Raw genomic sequence first — 16,935 nt, 5'->3', positions numbered from 1 at the left:
CTTTATCAGCCACAGTTGCATCATCCTGCCTTGAGAATACTTCTTCTTCTTTTGGATGTATCTATCCTGCTCCCTCTGAATTGCTCCCAGAAACTGCAGACATTGCTGCTCTGCCATCATCCCTGCTAGTGTCCACTTCAAATCAATAGCATTACACGACTCAATTGCACTTCAGCTTTCCTGTACTATTGGATTATATAAGCTCCACCTTATATGTATTATTCCAGTATGAACTTGTCTCAGTCCTGTTCATTGTTGGAGGTATAACCTTTCATTTCTGCTGGATGGCAGGAAGTTCTTTTTGTGGGATTATCCTGAGGTCGCAATCTCATGTATGCCTAACTCTGCATAGATAATCTTCCTAGTTTTTTCCTTTTACTTTTCAGTTCTCTCAAACAATTTTTCCAAAACAGTGAAGCTAAGAAAGAAAAGTTGTTGGAGTCAGGAGCACCTGGTCTGAACTTTAGGTACCTGTCTACAACAAAAAGACAATGTAAGCCTGCTTTGGACCTTTCACTGGCAGCTTTGCACAGCTGCTAGAGGAATGCCATGCACACAATGGAGTGCTTAAGTTCTAAGAAACAGTCATTCAAAACTGCACAAATAAAGTTAGTGTACATGTGCAGAGAAATTCATTGTTCAAATGTTCACAGAAATCTGAAAAATCTGGGGCTCCTTTCTTGAGACGGCAGAAGATCAGGGATTAATCTAACAGTTTTTTTTTCTGAATATCATTATATTTTACAGAATTAACCCTGGGCTGATAATTACATTTGTTAGGCAACCTAAAACTAATAATGATAATAATATAAAATAGCCATTAATGTCTAATTAAAAAGTCAGACTGTAACAGCTAGAAAGTTGCTAGAATATAAAAGCTGTTATTTTTGAGGAGGATTATTATCTGGTTGGCAATGGATTGGAAAAGGGGAAGGCAGCTCTACTTGTCCTCATGTATTTGGTTGAACAGCCATGAACATATTGAATGGCAGTGCAGGCTCAAAAGGCCAAGTGACCCACTCCTACCTTCAACCATTGATACAGAAAAGAAAAAAACTGAAAATTAGATAGAGGAGAAAGAAACACAACAACAACATGATAGAATTAGATTATATAGGGTGGCATTTGGTACAAACACTGACAGAGGTCATGCGGATGAATGACTTACCTCGGTAAATTCTACGTATTTAGATCTTATATAGCATAGAACATAGAATAGTACAGAACAGTACAGGTACTTTTGTCCACAATGTTGTGCTGACCCTTAAACCCTGCCTCCCATATATCCCTCCACCTTAAATTCTTCCATATACCTGTGTGTATATATACACACTTCAGTATATCCTCCATATAACCTTCTTTGACAGTGATACAGATGGTTGAGATAGAAGTCTAGTTCTCACTATTCCCCCTATCTATGCCTCTCATAATTTTATATATATCCATCAAGTCCACCCTCCGACTGTTCTGCTCCAAGAAAAATAAATCCTTCTTTACAAGAAAAGCAAATCTCTAAATGGAACCATTCTGTCCCATGCAATTTAGTGATCAAGCTCTTCTGCACCATCTCCAGTAGAAGATCCACCCTCAGTTCTTGCAATGTGCATTCATCCAACCAGCAAAGAAATAAATTTGAATTGAATTCAATTTATTTCTTACATCCTTCACATACACAGGGAGTAAATATCTTCATGGTACGTCTCCATGTAAGTGTGCAATGTGCAATCATAGAGATTTATAATAAATAGAACAGTCAATGTAACATGGAAATACACTCAAATCAGGGTGAGTTAATCAGTCTGATGGCCTGGTGGAAGAAGCTGTCCCGGAGCCTGCTGGTCCTGGCTTTTATGCTGTGGTACTGTTTCCCGGATGGTAGCAGCTGAAAATTAACCTTACAAGGAGTACTGAGAACATAGAGAACAACTGATATTATAAACAGTATGTAAGTGAACAAGAATATGCAGGGAAAGGAGATACGTTGAGTATTATACTATTCTTGTAATCCAGAAATATCAACTAGTGATGTAGAAACATTTGATTAAATCCTAATGTGGCATTGGGAAATTTAAATGTGTTGATTAAAATCATCTGCCTTTTTTGAAATGTTAAAAACAGTAATGCTGGTGATGAATCTGCCAGATGGTCCAAAAATTCCAATGGTTTATTAACTTCCTTTAGCAAGGGAAACTGCTGCCCTTGGTCTGGACTCAAAAACCATCTGACTATGTGTTAGACTCTTAATTGTCTTCTAAAATATCCTAGAAAGTCACACAGATTAGTGAAATAATGATGGATGGACTGTTACAGTGAGACCTACAGGTGAATGAATAATAAAAAAAATCTCCTACATGTGTGTGAAATTTGCTAACCTTTCAATATTCCTATCTGAAATGACAGCAATTATTTCTGCTCTAAGGAATTACAGACTGCAGGTGTTGCAGTTGAATTTAATTTAAGGAACTGGATTCACTGGCAAGGTTATATTACCTAGATACTGATATACACTCAGTGGCCACTTCATTAGGTATACCTGTACATCTGCTCATTAATGCAAATATCTAATCAGCCAATCATGCGGCAGCAGCTCAATGCATGAAAACATACAACAGATTCAGCTGCTGTTCCGACCAAACGTAAGAATGGGGAAGAAATGTGCTCTAAATCAACTTTGACTTTGGAATGATTGTTGGTGCCAGAATGGCTGGTTTGAGTATCTCAGGAACTGCTGATCTCCTGGGACTTTCACACACAAGAATCTCCAGAGTTTACATACAGAGAATGGTGTGAAAAACAAACAAAAAAAAAAAATTGGCTTCCATTGAGTGGAAGTTCTGTGTTAATGAGACAGGTCAGGGAAGAATGGTCAGCCTGGTTCAAACCGGCATGAAGGCAACAGTAGCTAATACAACCACACATTACAATGGTGTGCAGAAGAGCATCGCTGATCATACATGCTGAGCCTTGTAGTGGTTGGGCTACAGCAGCAGAAGACCATGAACATACACTGAGTGGCCACTTTATTAGGTAGAGGAGGTATCTAATGAAGTGTCCACTAGGTGTATTCTTCAACTTTTTAATTCTCTGGTCAAGAAAAGGACCGATCTCTTGTGCAATGTGTCCCATTATAAGAAAGATAGTTTTCTTGAAGAAAGTTAATAGGTGAAAACTATGTGCAAAACATGAGGGGTTTATTCTGTTAAGATATTTATCTGAATATATAGCATTTTATGAATAAACCATAGTGTACTTAATGAGAAATAATGTAGTCACATTATGCATTACTCTTCACTTTAATTCAGGTGCATTGTTAGGGGGTATTTGTGCAAATGATACTGTCAGAGAGTGAGAACAAGTGTGCAAAGGAGTGAAAGGGTCAGTGTATAACCTTGTCTGCCTTGTTCAGGTTAATGTATTTATTACAAAAGTACCCTGCAAGTGATGGTGTTCCTACGTGCCTGTGATTATTGTCTATCCTGGCATAGAGGACATCCTGGACCATGATGAGTTAATGCACTTTTACTTGTAGATGGTATACATTGCAACCATGGTATATAGAAATTAAGGCTCATGGTGATGGATTGAGTATCAGAGATGTAGACCTCTTTGACTTAGTTGAAGTTGAGCTTTGTGAATTTTGTTGGGAATTTTCATATCCATCATGTGTAGGTAGCCTTTCATCATGATTCAGTATTTTGTCTCAATGTTGTTTAACATAGAAATGGGTCTTCAAGCTAATCTAGTCCATGCTGAATGGCATAATTGTGCTCCTATGTCTTATGCTGAGGAGAATTTTATGTAATTTTCTTTTCCCCAGATTCCTACCAATCCTGCCTGAGATCCTATCACTCACCTACATACTATGGGTAAGTTAGAATGACCAATTAAGTTGCCAACTTTCACATCTTTAGGATGTAGGAAGAACCCAGAGCAACTGAGGACTGGGTGATCACAGGGCAAACATGCAAACTCCATACAAACAGCTCCAAAAGTCAGGATTGAAGCCAGATTCCTGCAGCTGTGAGACAGCCTTCAACCAGTAATCCACATGTTTCATGATTACCAAATCTGATATGTTTTACTTCATTTAAATGATTCAGTGCCATAGTAGGTCTTATACCTCCAGAGCATCAGTCCAGTTCAATGGATATTCTTACAGTACTGTTACAATAGTGTTACCAACACTTGGACTCTTAGGAATATGGATGTTATGACATTGAAGCCATAATTTTAATGTCAGTTACATTATCAAAACTATAAAATCATTGCAATTTATAGTATAGAAAGAGGTCATGCCACACAAAAAGGGCTTCCTAGTCTATTTTTTTTTAAATGCAGATGCTGGAAATACTGATCAGGGTAGAACAGCATGTGTGGAGAGAGAAACAGATGTTATCATTTCAGATCATTGACCCTTCATCAGAATGAGCCTGCCTAAACCCATTACACATTTTGCAACACTTTAATTCCTCATTGAGGACTTTTTGTATAGTGATAACTCCCTTATCCACCACTGTGAGTTCCAGATCTCCATCACTTCTCAAAAACCTCAACTTCCATCTAATCTTTCTAACCAAGTATCTGCAATCTATCCCCCATAGTTGTGGAGCTCTCTGCTCAGTAACTAAGTTAATGTATCTATTTCTTCCTATTTATTGTACCTAGGCATTTTGTAATTTGATATATCTCAATTAAATCTCCTCCAGCCTGCCTGTTCAAATGAAAATAACCAAACCAGACAAATTCCTCAGCCATGATAACATGATTATGAAGCTTCTCTGCACTTCTGGCTATTTTTTACATATTGTGGTGGCCAAATATCCATGCATTATTTATGTTATGACCAATCAGATATTTTATATAGATTTTACATGCTGCCTTTTCATGTATTTTATGTTAAAGCCAATGAAGTAAAGTATTTCATATAGGTTAATCGCCTTTTTAAAATGATGAAGTGGACACTTGTCAGTTAAAGGGAACTTCACAATATGAATGTACATGGGTTGCTTTGGCAACATGTTTACAATAGTTTTACAACATGGGCATCCATGGCAGAGCATTGCCAAGGATTGGCTAGATTCTGTATTGTCCTAACATTTTTCCTGTAAGTAGTGCTTCTCTCACAAGCAGCTGCCAGTGGTGTTTAAAACCAGCAGCATTGGAATGGATATATGTGCCCTGACATGATCAGATTCCTTGATCGTGAGTGTGCTTTTGTCAAACAGTAGGAAGATCTCGGCCCACTCGTCTTCCGCCAGTTCACTCTAAGAAGAGAGCTCAGGTTCAGGCAGGGCAGGTTGTGGATTCTGTGGCCAAAGCTGCTTTTTCTAACTCTGTTTCTTCCCACTGCCTCCTCCCATGCCCCTCATTAACCACTCCGTTCACCAACCCCCTGCAGGCCTCAGTCCTTCCCCACAATCACTTACACAAGAACTCACATGGACCTTTCTAAGTTGTATCTTCGTAGTTTAGGACTAATCTAAATCAACGAGGACAGTATTTACTCTACTTCCTTCCTTCAGATCTTTTGCTCACTTTAAAGATTCCCAGGGAAAAAAAAAATTAGTTTCAGCTGCAAATGTCCCAGATTGGTCTAATACATTGTTTCCTCATTTCCTTCAGTTCATCCACTCACCCTGCACTCCTTGAACAGTTTAATACATCACACAGACAAATACCACCCTTCCCAGGTTGTTGCCAACAATGTGAGATGACTGGAGATGGTTTGTCTAGGGCTCTGTTACCATTGCTGCCATGGATCAAAGTGGCAGCTGGAATGTATGTGGCACAGGAATGACACAAGATTTTGGTTGAGTAAAGGGTCTGTCTCCATGATAGGGGCCTCTATCTACAACCAAATATGGACAAGTGATTGTCCAAACCCCATGTGGCTTCTTTGCCATAGTATGTCGATCTGTCCTGTATGCAGAGTTGCAGTTGGCTTGGGGGGTCATCAGCACATTTTACACCCATTTCATTAATTCCCCCACAAATTTAAGCACAGAAATCAGTGCAAGAATTTGTTCAAACGTATTTAGTATTTATAAAGCATTTGCCTCCCCCCCCCCCTTTGCCTTTTGAAGAAAATTACACTCTGATTGTGCACTTTTAATTGAAAAGACATTGAGAAACAACTCATTATAGTTACTGGAAATCTAAAAATTACAGAAACTGCCATTGCATTTGTTCCAGAGCCGCTTCCGCCGGACTGAGTGTTGAGCGACCCGCCTCAGCAGCATCACAGTTACAGCAACGCCCAGCGCCGGCACCCAGAGCTTCCTAGTATTTCATTTCGCGAGCTAGCTGTGTCTTCCTGAGTCGGTGATCCTGGCCTGTATTCTCACAAAGCTTTTCTACATTTCCTTTAAAAATGAGCGAAGGGGAAATGCAGGACGGTGCTGTGAACGAAAGCGAAGGGCAGGTTAAAGCTGATACCGAGTACACAGAGGCCGACTGGAAGGCTGCCGCGGAGAAATTTGAGAGCCTGGCCTCCACAAAGAAGCTCCGGACCGTGAGTATAAAGGAAATTGAGTTTTCCGGCTGTTTACCCAATTATAGCAAGAGTGTAATCGCGTTGCCCTTGTATTTTCTACAGCCAAAGTCTCAGTATGCCATCACTATCGCTGTGTCTTCTCGCTGCCTCTTTAACATGGTAGAGGAAAGAAAAATCTACCAGGAGCATGGGCTGGAGAAATACGTTAAATATCAGCAGGAACATGAAGAGGAACCATTGCAGAAGGGACCTGCTTTCCCCTTAATCAAGGTATTGCACTTACTCTCTCCCAACTTCTGCTCTGAATTGTTTCCTTCTCCTTTATCCAAGAAGCTTGGAACCAAGCCAACATTAAAACCTTTACGCTTGTAATGTATTTCAAAGTTCTTCGGGCTATATACATTGTATTTTGCACCTCCTCTGGAAAAAAACCTAGCCCTAAGAGGGAGATTCGCGCAAAGCTTTTAACGTAATGGGTTATTGTATTTCTTCTGTTTCCGCCCCGTGTTTAACTTAATTGAAGCCTTAGCGATGATTTCTGCGAGAATTTTGTCAGGGGGGCACAACGTGGAACCCGGGGGTAGTGAAAAGCTGACCAATGTTTGTGGAGTTAAATTTGCATTATTAACATTGGGGCGCTTTGCCCCTACTGGAGGTGTGTACTGGGAGGGTTTCAGCTGTGCGGCCCAACCCAGTTGTAACAACTCTACCTACAGAGAAGATAGTCTAAGTATAGACTTGATTTTGTTGAGTACTAAATGCATAGGAGGTAATTGCCATTCCAGGCAAAAGCTGAAATAGTTTTGGCAAAGTTAGACTAACAGTGGTTTACAGTGGGATAAAAGAAATAGTTCATTTTGAATTTTCCAACCCTTTAATAAACTTAGGCAAAAAAGTAAAAGGGTGGGTTATGCCTTGGAAAATGTTGAACTTTTCCAAGAAAAACTTGGACAGGAAAGTATTTGAAACTCAGTTTTAGTATTATAGACTTCTACTTCATTCTGTACTTTTCTCAAAGATTTGATAACATCTGCCCACCCTGAGGATTTGCAGACCATTATTTAGTGAGATCATTCAGTAGAGAAAGAGGAGGAAGAGAGAAGACGGACCTAAGCAGGTAGAAATGGATCTTTGAAAATGTTAAAATATGAAAGTATGTGGAAATCTATTAACGAACAAAATTCTGGCGTTATTCAAGGAAAGACCGTGAACAACAGTAGAGTATTGCTGAATGTATAAGCTCCTAGTAATGCTACAATAGAGTTACTGCATAATACAGTTTCATATCACTAATTTACACCCTACCAATTCAAACTTGCTTCTTAATTCTTAATAAATTGATTGCAGCACAGCAGTGTTTTAAATGGTTACACAATACCATGCATATGATGAAATTGTATCTGATCTCACTCAAAACAGTTTAGTCGCCTCCCCTGATTGTGGACCTTCATTAATATATTAATAGAATTCAAAGCTAATAAAATAATGCAAGATGCCTTGCAGATTCACAAGTTGGCAAATTACATTGACACTATAATATTTAGAAGAGAAGTAGAAAGATGTTTAAAAGGCAACGAAGTTAAAGGGTACTGGAAAGGTCAGTTGAAAGCTTAGTTCAAAATAGTACAGTTGGAATTGGAAGAGCAAACACGAGGAAATCTGCAGATGCTGGAAATTAAAACAACACACACAAAATGCTGGTGGAACACAGCAGGCCAGGCAGCATCTATAGGGAGAAGTGCTGTCGACGTTTTGGGCCGAGACCCTTCGTCAGGACTAACCGAAAGGAAAGATAGTAAGAGATTTGAAAGTAGGAGGGGGAGGGGGAAATGCAAAATGATAGGAGAAGACCGGAGGGGGTGGGATGAAGAAGAGCTGGAAAGGTGACTGGCGAAAGTGATACAGAGCTGGAGAAGGGAAAGGATCATGGGACGGGAGGCCTCAGGAGAAAGAAGGGGGGGGGGAAGCAGCAGAGGGAGATGGAGAACAGGCAAACAACTAAATATGTCAGAGATGGGGTAAGAAGGGGAGGAGGGGCATTAACCTGTGAGTCGGCTGGTGTGGTATACTGCGTCTGGTGCTCCCGGTGTGGCCTTTTATATATTGGTGAGACCCGACGCAGACTGGGAGACCGTTTCGCTAAACACCTACGCTCGGTCCTCCAGAGAAGGCAGGAACTCCCAGTGGCCACATATTTTAATTCCACGTCCCATTCCCATTCTGATAAGTCTATCCATGGCCGCCTCTAATGTCAAAATGAATCTAAACTCAGGTTGGAGGAACAACATCTTATATACCGGCTGGGTAGCCTCCAACCTGATGGCATGAACATTGACTTCTCTAACTTCCGGTAATGCCCCTCCTCCCCTTCTTAACCCATCCCTGACATATTTAGTTGTTTGCCTGTTCTCCATCTCCCTCTGGTGCTTCCCCCCCCCCCCCCCCCTTCTTTCTCCTGAGGCCTCCTGTCCCATGATCCTTTCCCTTCTCCAGCTCTGTATCACTTTCGCCAGTCACCTTTCCAGCTCTTAGCTTCATCCCACCCCCTCCGGTCTACTCCTATCATTTCGCATTTCCCCCTCCCCCCACTACTTTCAAATCTCTTACTATCTTTCCTTTCGGTTAGTCCTGATGAAGGGTCTCGGCCCGAAATGTCGACAGTGCTTCTCCCTATAGATGCTGCCTGGCCTGCTGTGTTCCACCAGCATTTTGTGTGTGCCGTTGGAATTGGAATGGATTATAATCAACAGTCTGAAATTCAAAGCAGCTTTCAATATCTTAAAGAACAATTGTGCACTTGTTCTTTCAAACAGTGAAAAATCTTTTATTGGAATGTAATGAAGTTGCTTATTCTAGGCACTGGAAAAAGTTAATTTACAACTTCGTGACCTGTACCCTGACAGTGATGAAATATTTGATGTAGTTCTGATGACTGACAACCATGCACAAGTAGGAGTACGGCTGATAAACAGTATCAATCACTATGGTAAGTTCACTGAAGCTCTTGTATGTATTTACCAGAATTAATGCTTTTCTCTTTTCATTTGGATTGTGGTTCTAGTGCAGTTTCATTCTTCTGATATAATTCTTGATTCCACTTGAAAAGAAAACTGGTTCTGTGAAGCATCTGTCCCTCCTTTGGCCAGTTCACTTGGAGCTTATTGCTGCATAATATGACTGATTATAGCCTTGCATTCTTCTTAAGCAATGATAGTATTTACCTGCACAATATTCGAGTAAAACAAGCTACTAAGCAACAAAAGATTTTTTAGATTTTATCATCATATAGATAAGTGGTATGTCATTACATATTTTCAACCAATCAATTGACGGATGTTTGTGAAGGATTGTAAGAATATAGAGCATAGGAACATGTTATACCAGAACTATTTTAAGTGCAAGAAATCTAACTAAATTTAGACAGATAATGGCTACTGTACTTTAGAAATTTTAATATCTACCACAGTAATTGCCAATTAACAGTGACATAAGCCACTGGGAAATGTATAATCAATCATGCCAATTTAAAATAACTGTAAATTTTATTTTCAGGCTATTAATCTATAACCATTTGGAATACTGTAAAATCAACAGTAACTGTGAAATATAGAGGAGAAACAAACACTGTATTTGGTCTCAACAATTTTACACGGCCACTCCAATATTGCAAATGGAAATTTGACATTCCCCAGTTCCTTGTAATAAGAAAGCACTTTAAATAAAGTTAACTAGCTAATGTGGTTAAATTATTTCTGGCCCATTCATTGTGTGGGTGATGGGCCGGCTTGCCTACATCGCACTTAAGTGAAACACCAGTTTTTGTCCATTGAGGACGTGAACAAATAGTGAGTGCATACTCTATTGATCGACTACGGCTGATGAAAGCAAGCAAAACAATAAAGTGTCGCAACAAAGAAGTTATGCAACACATATAATCCGAATAATTCCTTGGGCAGAGATAAATTGAAATCTTACTTAGATATAACTCAGCTATTTGGATTTATTATTTCAGTTTCAAGAAATGGATATTCACTTTGCAGATCAACATGTTTGGTTACTTTCTGCACTTTTTTTGCCTGTTCTCTTTTTCATATTGTATATGGCTTAGTTCATGCAATATGACCTCAATCATTAAAATTAATTTTATCTTAAGTGGAGCATTAATTTTCGTAGGTTACGTACCATCTTCACAATTGCAGACAATACTGAATCAAGATAAATAAAACTGCTGGAAGTACCTAGAAGGTCAAGCAGCACCGATAGATAGAGGAACAGTTAAATCTATAAAACCGGCTATGATGTTAGCTAATAGAAACACAAATTAGTCTAAAAATGATAATTATGATTTGATATTAATAATGTTGATAAACCTGCTCTATTTGAAAAGCTTTTAATAATGTTGTCTTCACCATGGGTTACAAATGTTTATATACAGTACATCTTCTGCATTGCAATGACCAAATAAGATTGAATCACTGTTAAGTATGGAAAGCTATAAGTAAGAGTATTGAAAATTAATCATTCATTAAATTTTTTTAATTTGAAAGTTTTTGTGAAATGCTTTACATTAATTTAAATAACTTCAAACTCAAGCAGAGATAATGAATAATCGAGAGGTTGAACACTTGCTCAATTTAGTCATATGTGGATTGTGGGCATTGTTAGCAAGGCAGCATGTAATGTCTATCCCTAAAATAAGGGCTTAAGAAAGTACTGATGATCCCTTCTGAATCACTGACTATGTGTGTGGTGAAAATGGAGAGAAAGTGTCATTCCCAATCTGCCCTTTAACTGTTAAGTATCAGGTTTGAAAGACATTGTTGCACAATTCTCAGTGAGTTTGAGCAATGGTGTACTGATTTAATGAGGGAGGAAATGTTTATTGAGGTGGATAGCGGATAGTGACTAAGTGGACTGTTTAACCTGATAGTTGAGATTCTTGAATATTCTTGGTGCTGTACTTGGGTTTAGTTAAAATTGGGGCTTGTCTCCCTCACAGTGATCAGTATAACTTATTGAATCATCAATTTGGATTCTCCCCACCCAGGAACACTAGTGGTAAGCATGGAATAAGATTGTTAACTCTGTATTCCACAATATGTCATCTTCTGAAAATGTAACTGAGAGATCTTGTTAGAATATTTCTTCCTAACATTCTGCATGGACCCCTTGCTTTCAATTCACAACATGCATATTTTATAGTTCCTGCAGAAATCTTATGTTTTTTCTTAGAATTCTCAGACTTATTAGAAAATCTGAGTCTTAACAATTCAGTACACTTGCTTTTACTATTGACCTGGCCTTGTATAAACAATGAAAGGGGCTGCTGAACACATGCATTCATATTCAATGTTTTCAGCTTGTTAAAACTTATTTCAATGACTATTCATGCACTAAGGGCGTAATTTTAGTGGAATTTAATCACACATTTTAATGTGTGTATTTATTGCTTTTTGAATATTTTGTAATTCCATACTGAAAATGAATTTCATCAAACTACCTAAAGAAGTACTTGTAATTTAATTTGCATTTAATTTAATTTTCCTTCAATTAGGTCTGGCAATTGAAAGATTCTGTATGACAGGTGGGAAAAGCCCAATTGGGTACCTGAAAGCCTATCTTACCAACCTGTACCTATCAGCAAATCCCGAGAAAGTGGGTGAGGCAATTGAAGCAGGTAAGGACTCAACAAAGTAATCCACACCAGGATAAACTAGTTTTACAAGGTTCTAACCACCAAAAGGTCTTTTACTCAACAATGTTTATTTTGCTGAAAAGATCATCTGATCTGTTGGAAGTATATTTCTGAAGGAATTATTTCAAAAGAATATTGAATTAACCTTTACTCCTGTTCCATCTGGAAGTTTATTTGGACTGTATAAAAAGAAAAATTCACATTTTCTTACCTAAGGAAATACTGGTTCTGTGGTATATTATTAATATGCTAATAAAATCAATAATATGCTAATGAAATTATTGTACTAAAAAGAAATTATAGCACGTTTATTGGACAGAGTTTTCTCTGGAGCTGTGCCAGCTGCTTATCGTAACTTTGGTGGATAGGATGGTGTGGAAAATACTTTTGGAGCTGCACTCTCAATTCTGTGGCTGTCACAGCTAACCAGTGTTTGCAGACAGGTGTGGATTGTGTAATTGAAATATGAGTTGTTGAAGTAAAGTCACTAGATTTTACAAATGATTAGATTTAGCTAACATTCCTGTCACAGCTAGCAAACAGCCTTTGGGTGTGTCCATTTGGTTTTCAGAGTTTATGAAATCTGGAGTTTTTGCATTACTGGATGACTGGTTACCTAGACTGAAGTAGATTGAGATTGTGTTCTTTTTCAAATAATAAAACTTCTATTTTCACATTATTGATATTGGTAGTATCACACTTGGAATATTGTATTCAGTTCAGGTTGCTCTCTAATTCTAGAACAGCTTAAAGAGTAGGCACAACATCATTGACTGAAGGGCCTGTACTGTGTCAGTATGTTCCTTGCATTTTGAAGCTTTGATGGTGATGCTGTGTGCACGTACATTAGAACATAAGTAGGAGCAGGAGTAGGCTATCTGGGCCCCCCCCAAGCCTGTTCTGTCATTCAATGAGATCGTGGCTGATCTGACCATGGACTCATCTCCACCTGCCTGCCTTTTCTCCATAACCCTTAATTCCCCTACTACGCAAATATTTATCCAACCTTGTCTTAAATATATCTACAAATATGATTTTTATTAATGTTGTCTGCTCAGATGAAATTGGATTATGTGACTTGTATAATATTGTAACATACAATTTGAAAGATTCAATGGCCTATTCTCACTTAGAACATAGAACATTACAGCACAGAAGCAGGCCTTTTGGCCCTTCTTGGCTGTGCTGAACCATTTTTCTGCCTAGTCCCACTGACCTGCTCCTGGTCCATATCCCTCCATACACCTCTCACCCATGTACCTGTCCAAGTTTTTCTTAACTGTTAAAAGTGAGCCCACATTTACAACTTCCATCTGGCAGCTCATTCCACACTCCCACCACTCTCTGTGTGAAGAAGCCCCACCCCCAAATTTTCCCTTAACCCATGTCCTCTGGTTTTTTTCTCCCCTAGCCTCAGTGGAAAAAGCCTGCTTGCATTCACTCTATGCATACCCATCATAATTTTATATACCTCTATCAAATCTCCCCTCATTCTTCTACGCTCCAGGGAATAAAGTCCTAACCTATTCAACCTTTCTCTGTAACTCAGTTTCTCAAATCCTGGCAACATCCTTGTAAACCTTCTCTGCACTCTTTCAACCTTATTAATATCCTTCCTGTAATTCGGTGACCAAAAACTGTGCACAATACTCCGAATTCGGCCTCACCAATGCCTTGTACAACCTCACCATAACATTCCAACTCTTATACTCAGTACTTTCATTTATAAAGGCCAATGTACCAAAAGCTCTCTTTACTTACCCTATCTACCTGTGACACCACTTTTAAGGAATTTTGTATCTGTATTCCTAGATCCCTCTGCTCTACTGCACTCCTCAGTGCCCTACCATTTACCTTGTATGTTCTACCTTGGTTTGTTCTTCCAAAGTGCAATAGAACCATAGAACACTACAGCACAGTACAGGCCCTTCAGCCCTCCATGTTGTGCCGACCCATATAATCCTTAAAAAAAGTACTAAACCCACACTACCCCATAACCCTCCATTTTTCTTTCATCCATGTGCCTGTCCAAGAGGTTCTTAAATACCCCTAATGTTTTAGCCTCCACCACCATCCCTGGCAAGTCATTCCAGGCACTCACAACCCTCTGTGTTAATTTAAAAAAAAACTTAACCCTGATGTCTCCCCTAAACTTCCCTCCCTTAATTTTGTACATATGTCCTCTGGTGTTTGCTGTTGGTGCCCTGGGAAACAGGTACTGACTATCCACTCTATCTAGGCCTCTCATAATCTTGTAGATAGACCTCTATCAAGTCCCCTCTCATTCTTCTATGCTCCAAAGAGAAAAGTCCCAGCTCTGCTAACCTTGCTTCATATGACTTGTTCTCCAAACCAGGCAACATCCTGGTCAATCTGTGCACCCTCTCCATACCTTCCACATCCTTCCTATAATGAGGTGACCAGAATTGAACACAATACCTCACACTTGTCTGTATTAAACTCCATCTGCCATTTTTCAGCCCATTTTTCCAGCTGGTCTAGATCCCTCTGCAAGCTTTGAACACCTTCCTCACTGTCCACTACACCTCCAATCTTGGTATCATCAGCAAATTTGCTGATCCAGTTTACCGCATTATCATCCAGATCATTGATATAGATGACAAATAACAATGGATAGTAAGCCCATATAATAATGGTTAAGTGGGGAATTTGGGTGGAAGAAATAAAGGGTATAGGAATGAGGGTTGTCAGGAAAGATGAGGGACATGGAACGTGGGTAAAAAGAAGAGGAATTATTTATTTATTATTTGTTTTGTATTTGCACAGATTGTCTTATGCACAATGGTTGTTTATCCTTGTGTGTAGTTTTTAATTGATTCTTTTATAATTCTTTGTTCTACTATGAATGCCTGTAAGAAAAATAAATCTCAGGGTAGTATATTATGACATATATGTACTTTGATAATACATGTACCTTGAACTTTTAAACTGAGAGCTGAGAAGTGAAGAAACTGAAGGGAGGGAGGAAAAATCAAGAGTGGGTAAACATTTGGAATCAGCTGTGAAGTGGTAAGAGGGAAAATTTGGGGTGCAAGTGGAGAGTTTGTGTTTTAAACATGGTCTTGGAAAGAGGAGGCACAAAATTAGCTTACAATATTTGTTGAGACATGTTCTGATGATGGAATTGATGGTTTTGCTGAAAAGTTCACAGATGATATGAAGATAGGTGGAGAGGCAGGTAGTTTTGAGGAAGCAGAGGAGCTACAGAAGGACTGACTGATCAGGAGAATGGGCAAAGGAATGGCAGATGGAATACGGTGTCGGGAAGTGTATGGTCATGCACTTTGGTAGAAGAAATGAAAGGGTTGACGGTTTTCTAAATGGAGAGAAAATACAAAAAACTGAGGTGCAAAGAGACTTGGGAGTCCTTGTGCCTGATTTCCTAAAGGTTAATTTGCAGGATGAGTCTATGGTAAGGAAAGCAAATGCAATATTAGCATTCATTTTTTTTGAGGACTAAAAGCAAGGATGTAAAGTGGAGACTTTTTAAAGCACTGGTGAGGCCTCACTTGGAATATTGTGAGCAGGTTTTGGGCCCCTTTTCTTAGAAAAGATGTGCAGAAACTGGAGGGGGTTCAAAGGAGATTCACGAAAATGATTCCAGGATGGAATGGCATATCATATGAAGAACATTTGATGGGCCTGTACTCACTAGAATTCAGAAGAATGAGGAGTGACCTCATTGAAACCTATGGAATGATGAAAGGCGTTGATAGAGTGGATGTGAAGAGGATGTTTCCATACGGTGGGAGAATCTAAGACCAGAGGACGCAGCCTCAGAATAGAGGGATGCTCTTTTATAATGGAGATAAGGAGGAATTTCTTTAGACAGAGTGGTGAATCTGTGGAATTCTTTGCCACAGGCAGCTGTGGAAGCCAAGTTTTTATGTAAATTTAAGGCAGAGGTTGGTAGATTCTTGATTGGGCATGAAGGGATACGGAGAGAATGCAGGAGATTGGGGCTGAGGGGAAAAATTGATCATAAAAACAGAGAAAGCATAGAGTGCATTATAGGTCCTTTGGCTCACAAAGCTGTGCCGGACATATCCTTACCTTAGAAATTACCTATGGTTACCCATAGCCCTCTATTTTTCTAAGCTCCATGTACCTATCCAGGAGCCTCTTAAAAGACCCTATCATATCTGCCTGCACTACTGTTGCCGGCAGCCCATTCCACCATCATATTCTGCTATCATATTTGACCTACCAGAATGAACCACCTTACATTCATCTGGGTTGAACTCCACCTGCCACTTCTCAGCCCAATTTTGCATCCTATCGATGTCCCACTATAACCTCTGACAGCCCTCAACACTATCCACAACACTCCCAATCTTTGTCATCAGCAAATTTACTAACCCATCCCTCCCCTTGCTCATCCAGGTCATTTGTAAAAATCATGAAAAGAGGTCCCAGATCTGAGCCCTGAAGCACACCACTGTTACCAATCTCCATGCAGAATATGACCTGTCTACAACCACTCTTTGCCTTCTGTGGGCAAGCCACTTCTGGATCCGCAAAGCAAGGTCCCCTTTGATCCCATGCCTCCTTACATTCTCAATAAGCCTTGCATGGGTACCTTATCAAATACCTTGCTGAAATCCATATGTACTACATCTACTGCTCTACCTTCATCAATGTATGTAGACACATCCTCAAAAAATTAAATCAGGCTGGTAAAGCACGACCTGCCTTTGACAAAGACATGCTGACTATTCCTAATGAT

General features: G+C 39.4%; 1 protein-coding gene across 1 annotated transcript in view; it reads left to right on the top strand.

The window, feature by feature from the left end:
* The first annotated feature begins 6,246 nt into the window (after positions 1-6,246).
* Positions 6,247-16,935, top strand: part of LOC140733555 (cytosolic 5'-nucleotidase 1A-like) — a 30,675-nt gene continuing 19,986 nt past the window's right edge. The window contains exons 1-4 of the mRNA XM_073057026.1: positions 6,247-6,511; positions 6,596-6,763; positions 9,350-9,479; positions 12,048-12,170. Of these exons, the coding sequence (XP_072913127.1) occupies positions 6,371-6,511; positions 6,596-6,763; positions 9,350-9,479; positions 12,048-12,170 (562 nt within the window). The 5' untranslated portion in view covers positions 6,247-6,370. The remainder of the gene's footprint in view (positions 6,512-6,595; positions 6,764-9,349; positions 9,480-12,047; positions 12,171-16,935) is intronic.

The sequence above is a fragment of the Hemitrygon akajei genome, chromosome 9 (assembly GCF_048418815.1).
Source record: "Hemitrygon akajei chromosome 9, sHemAka1.3, whole genome shotgun sequence".
Classification (NCBI taxonomy): domain Eukaryota; kingdom Metazoa; phylum Chordata; class Chondrichthyes; order Myliobatiformes; family Dasyatidae; genus Hemitrygon; species Hemitrygon akajei.
Note: the sequence above shows the minus strand (reverse complement) of the source record. Positions and strands in the feature narration are given on the sequence as shown.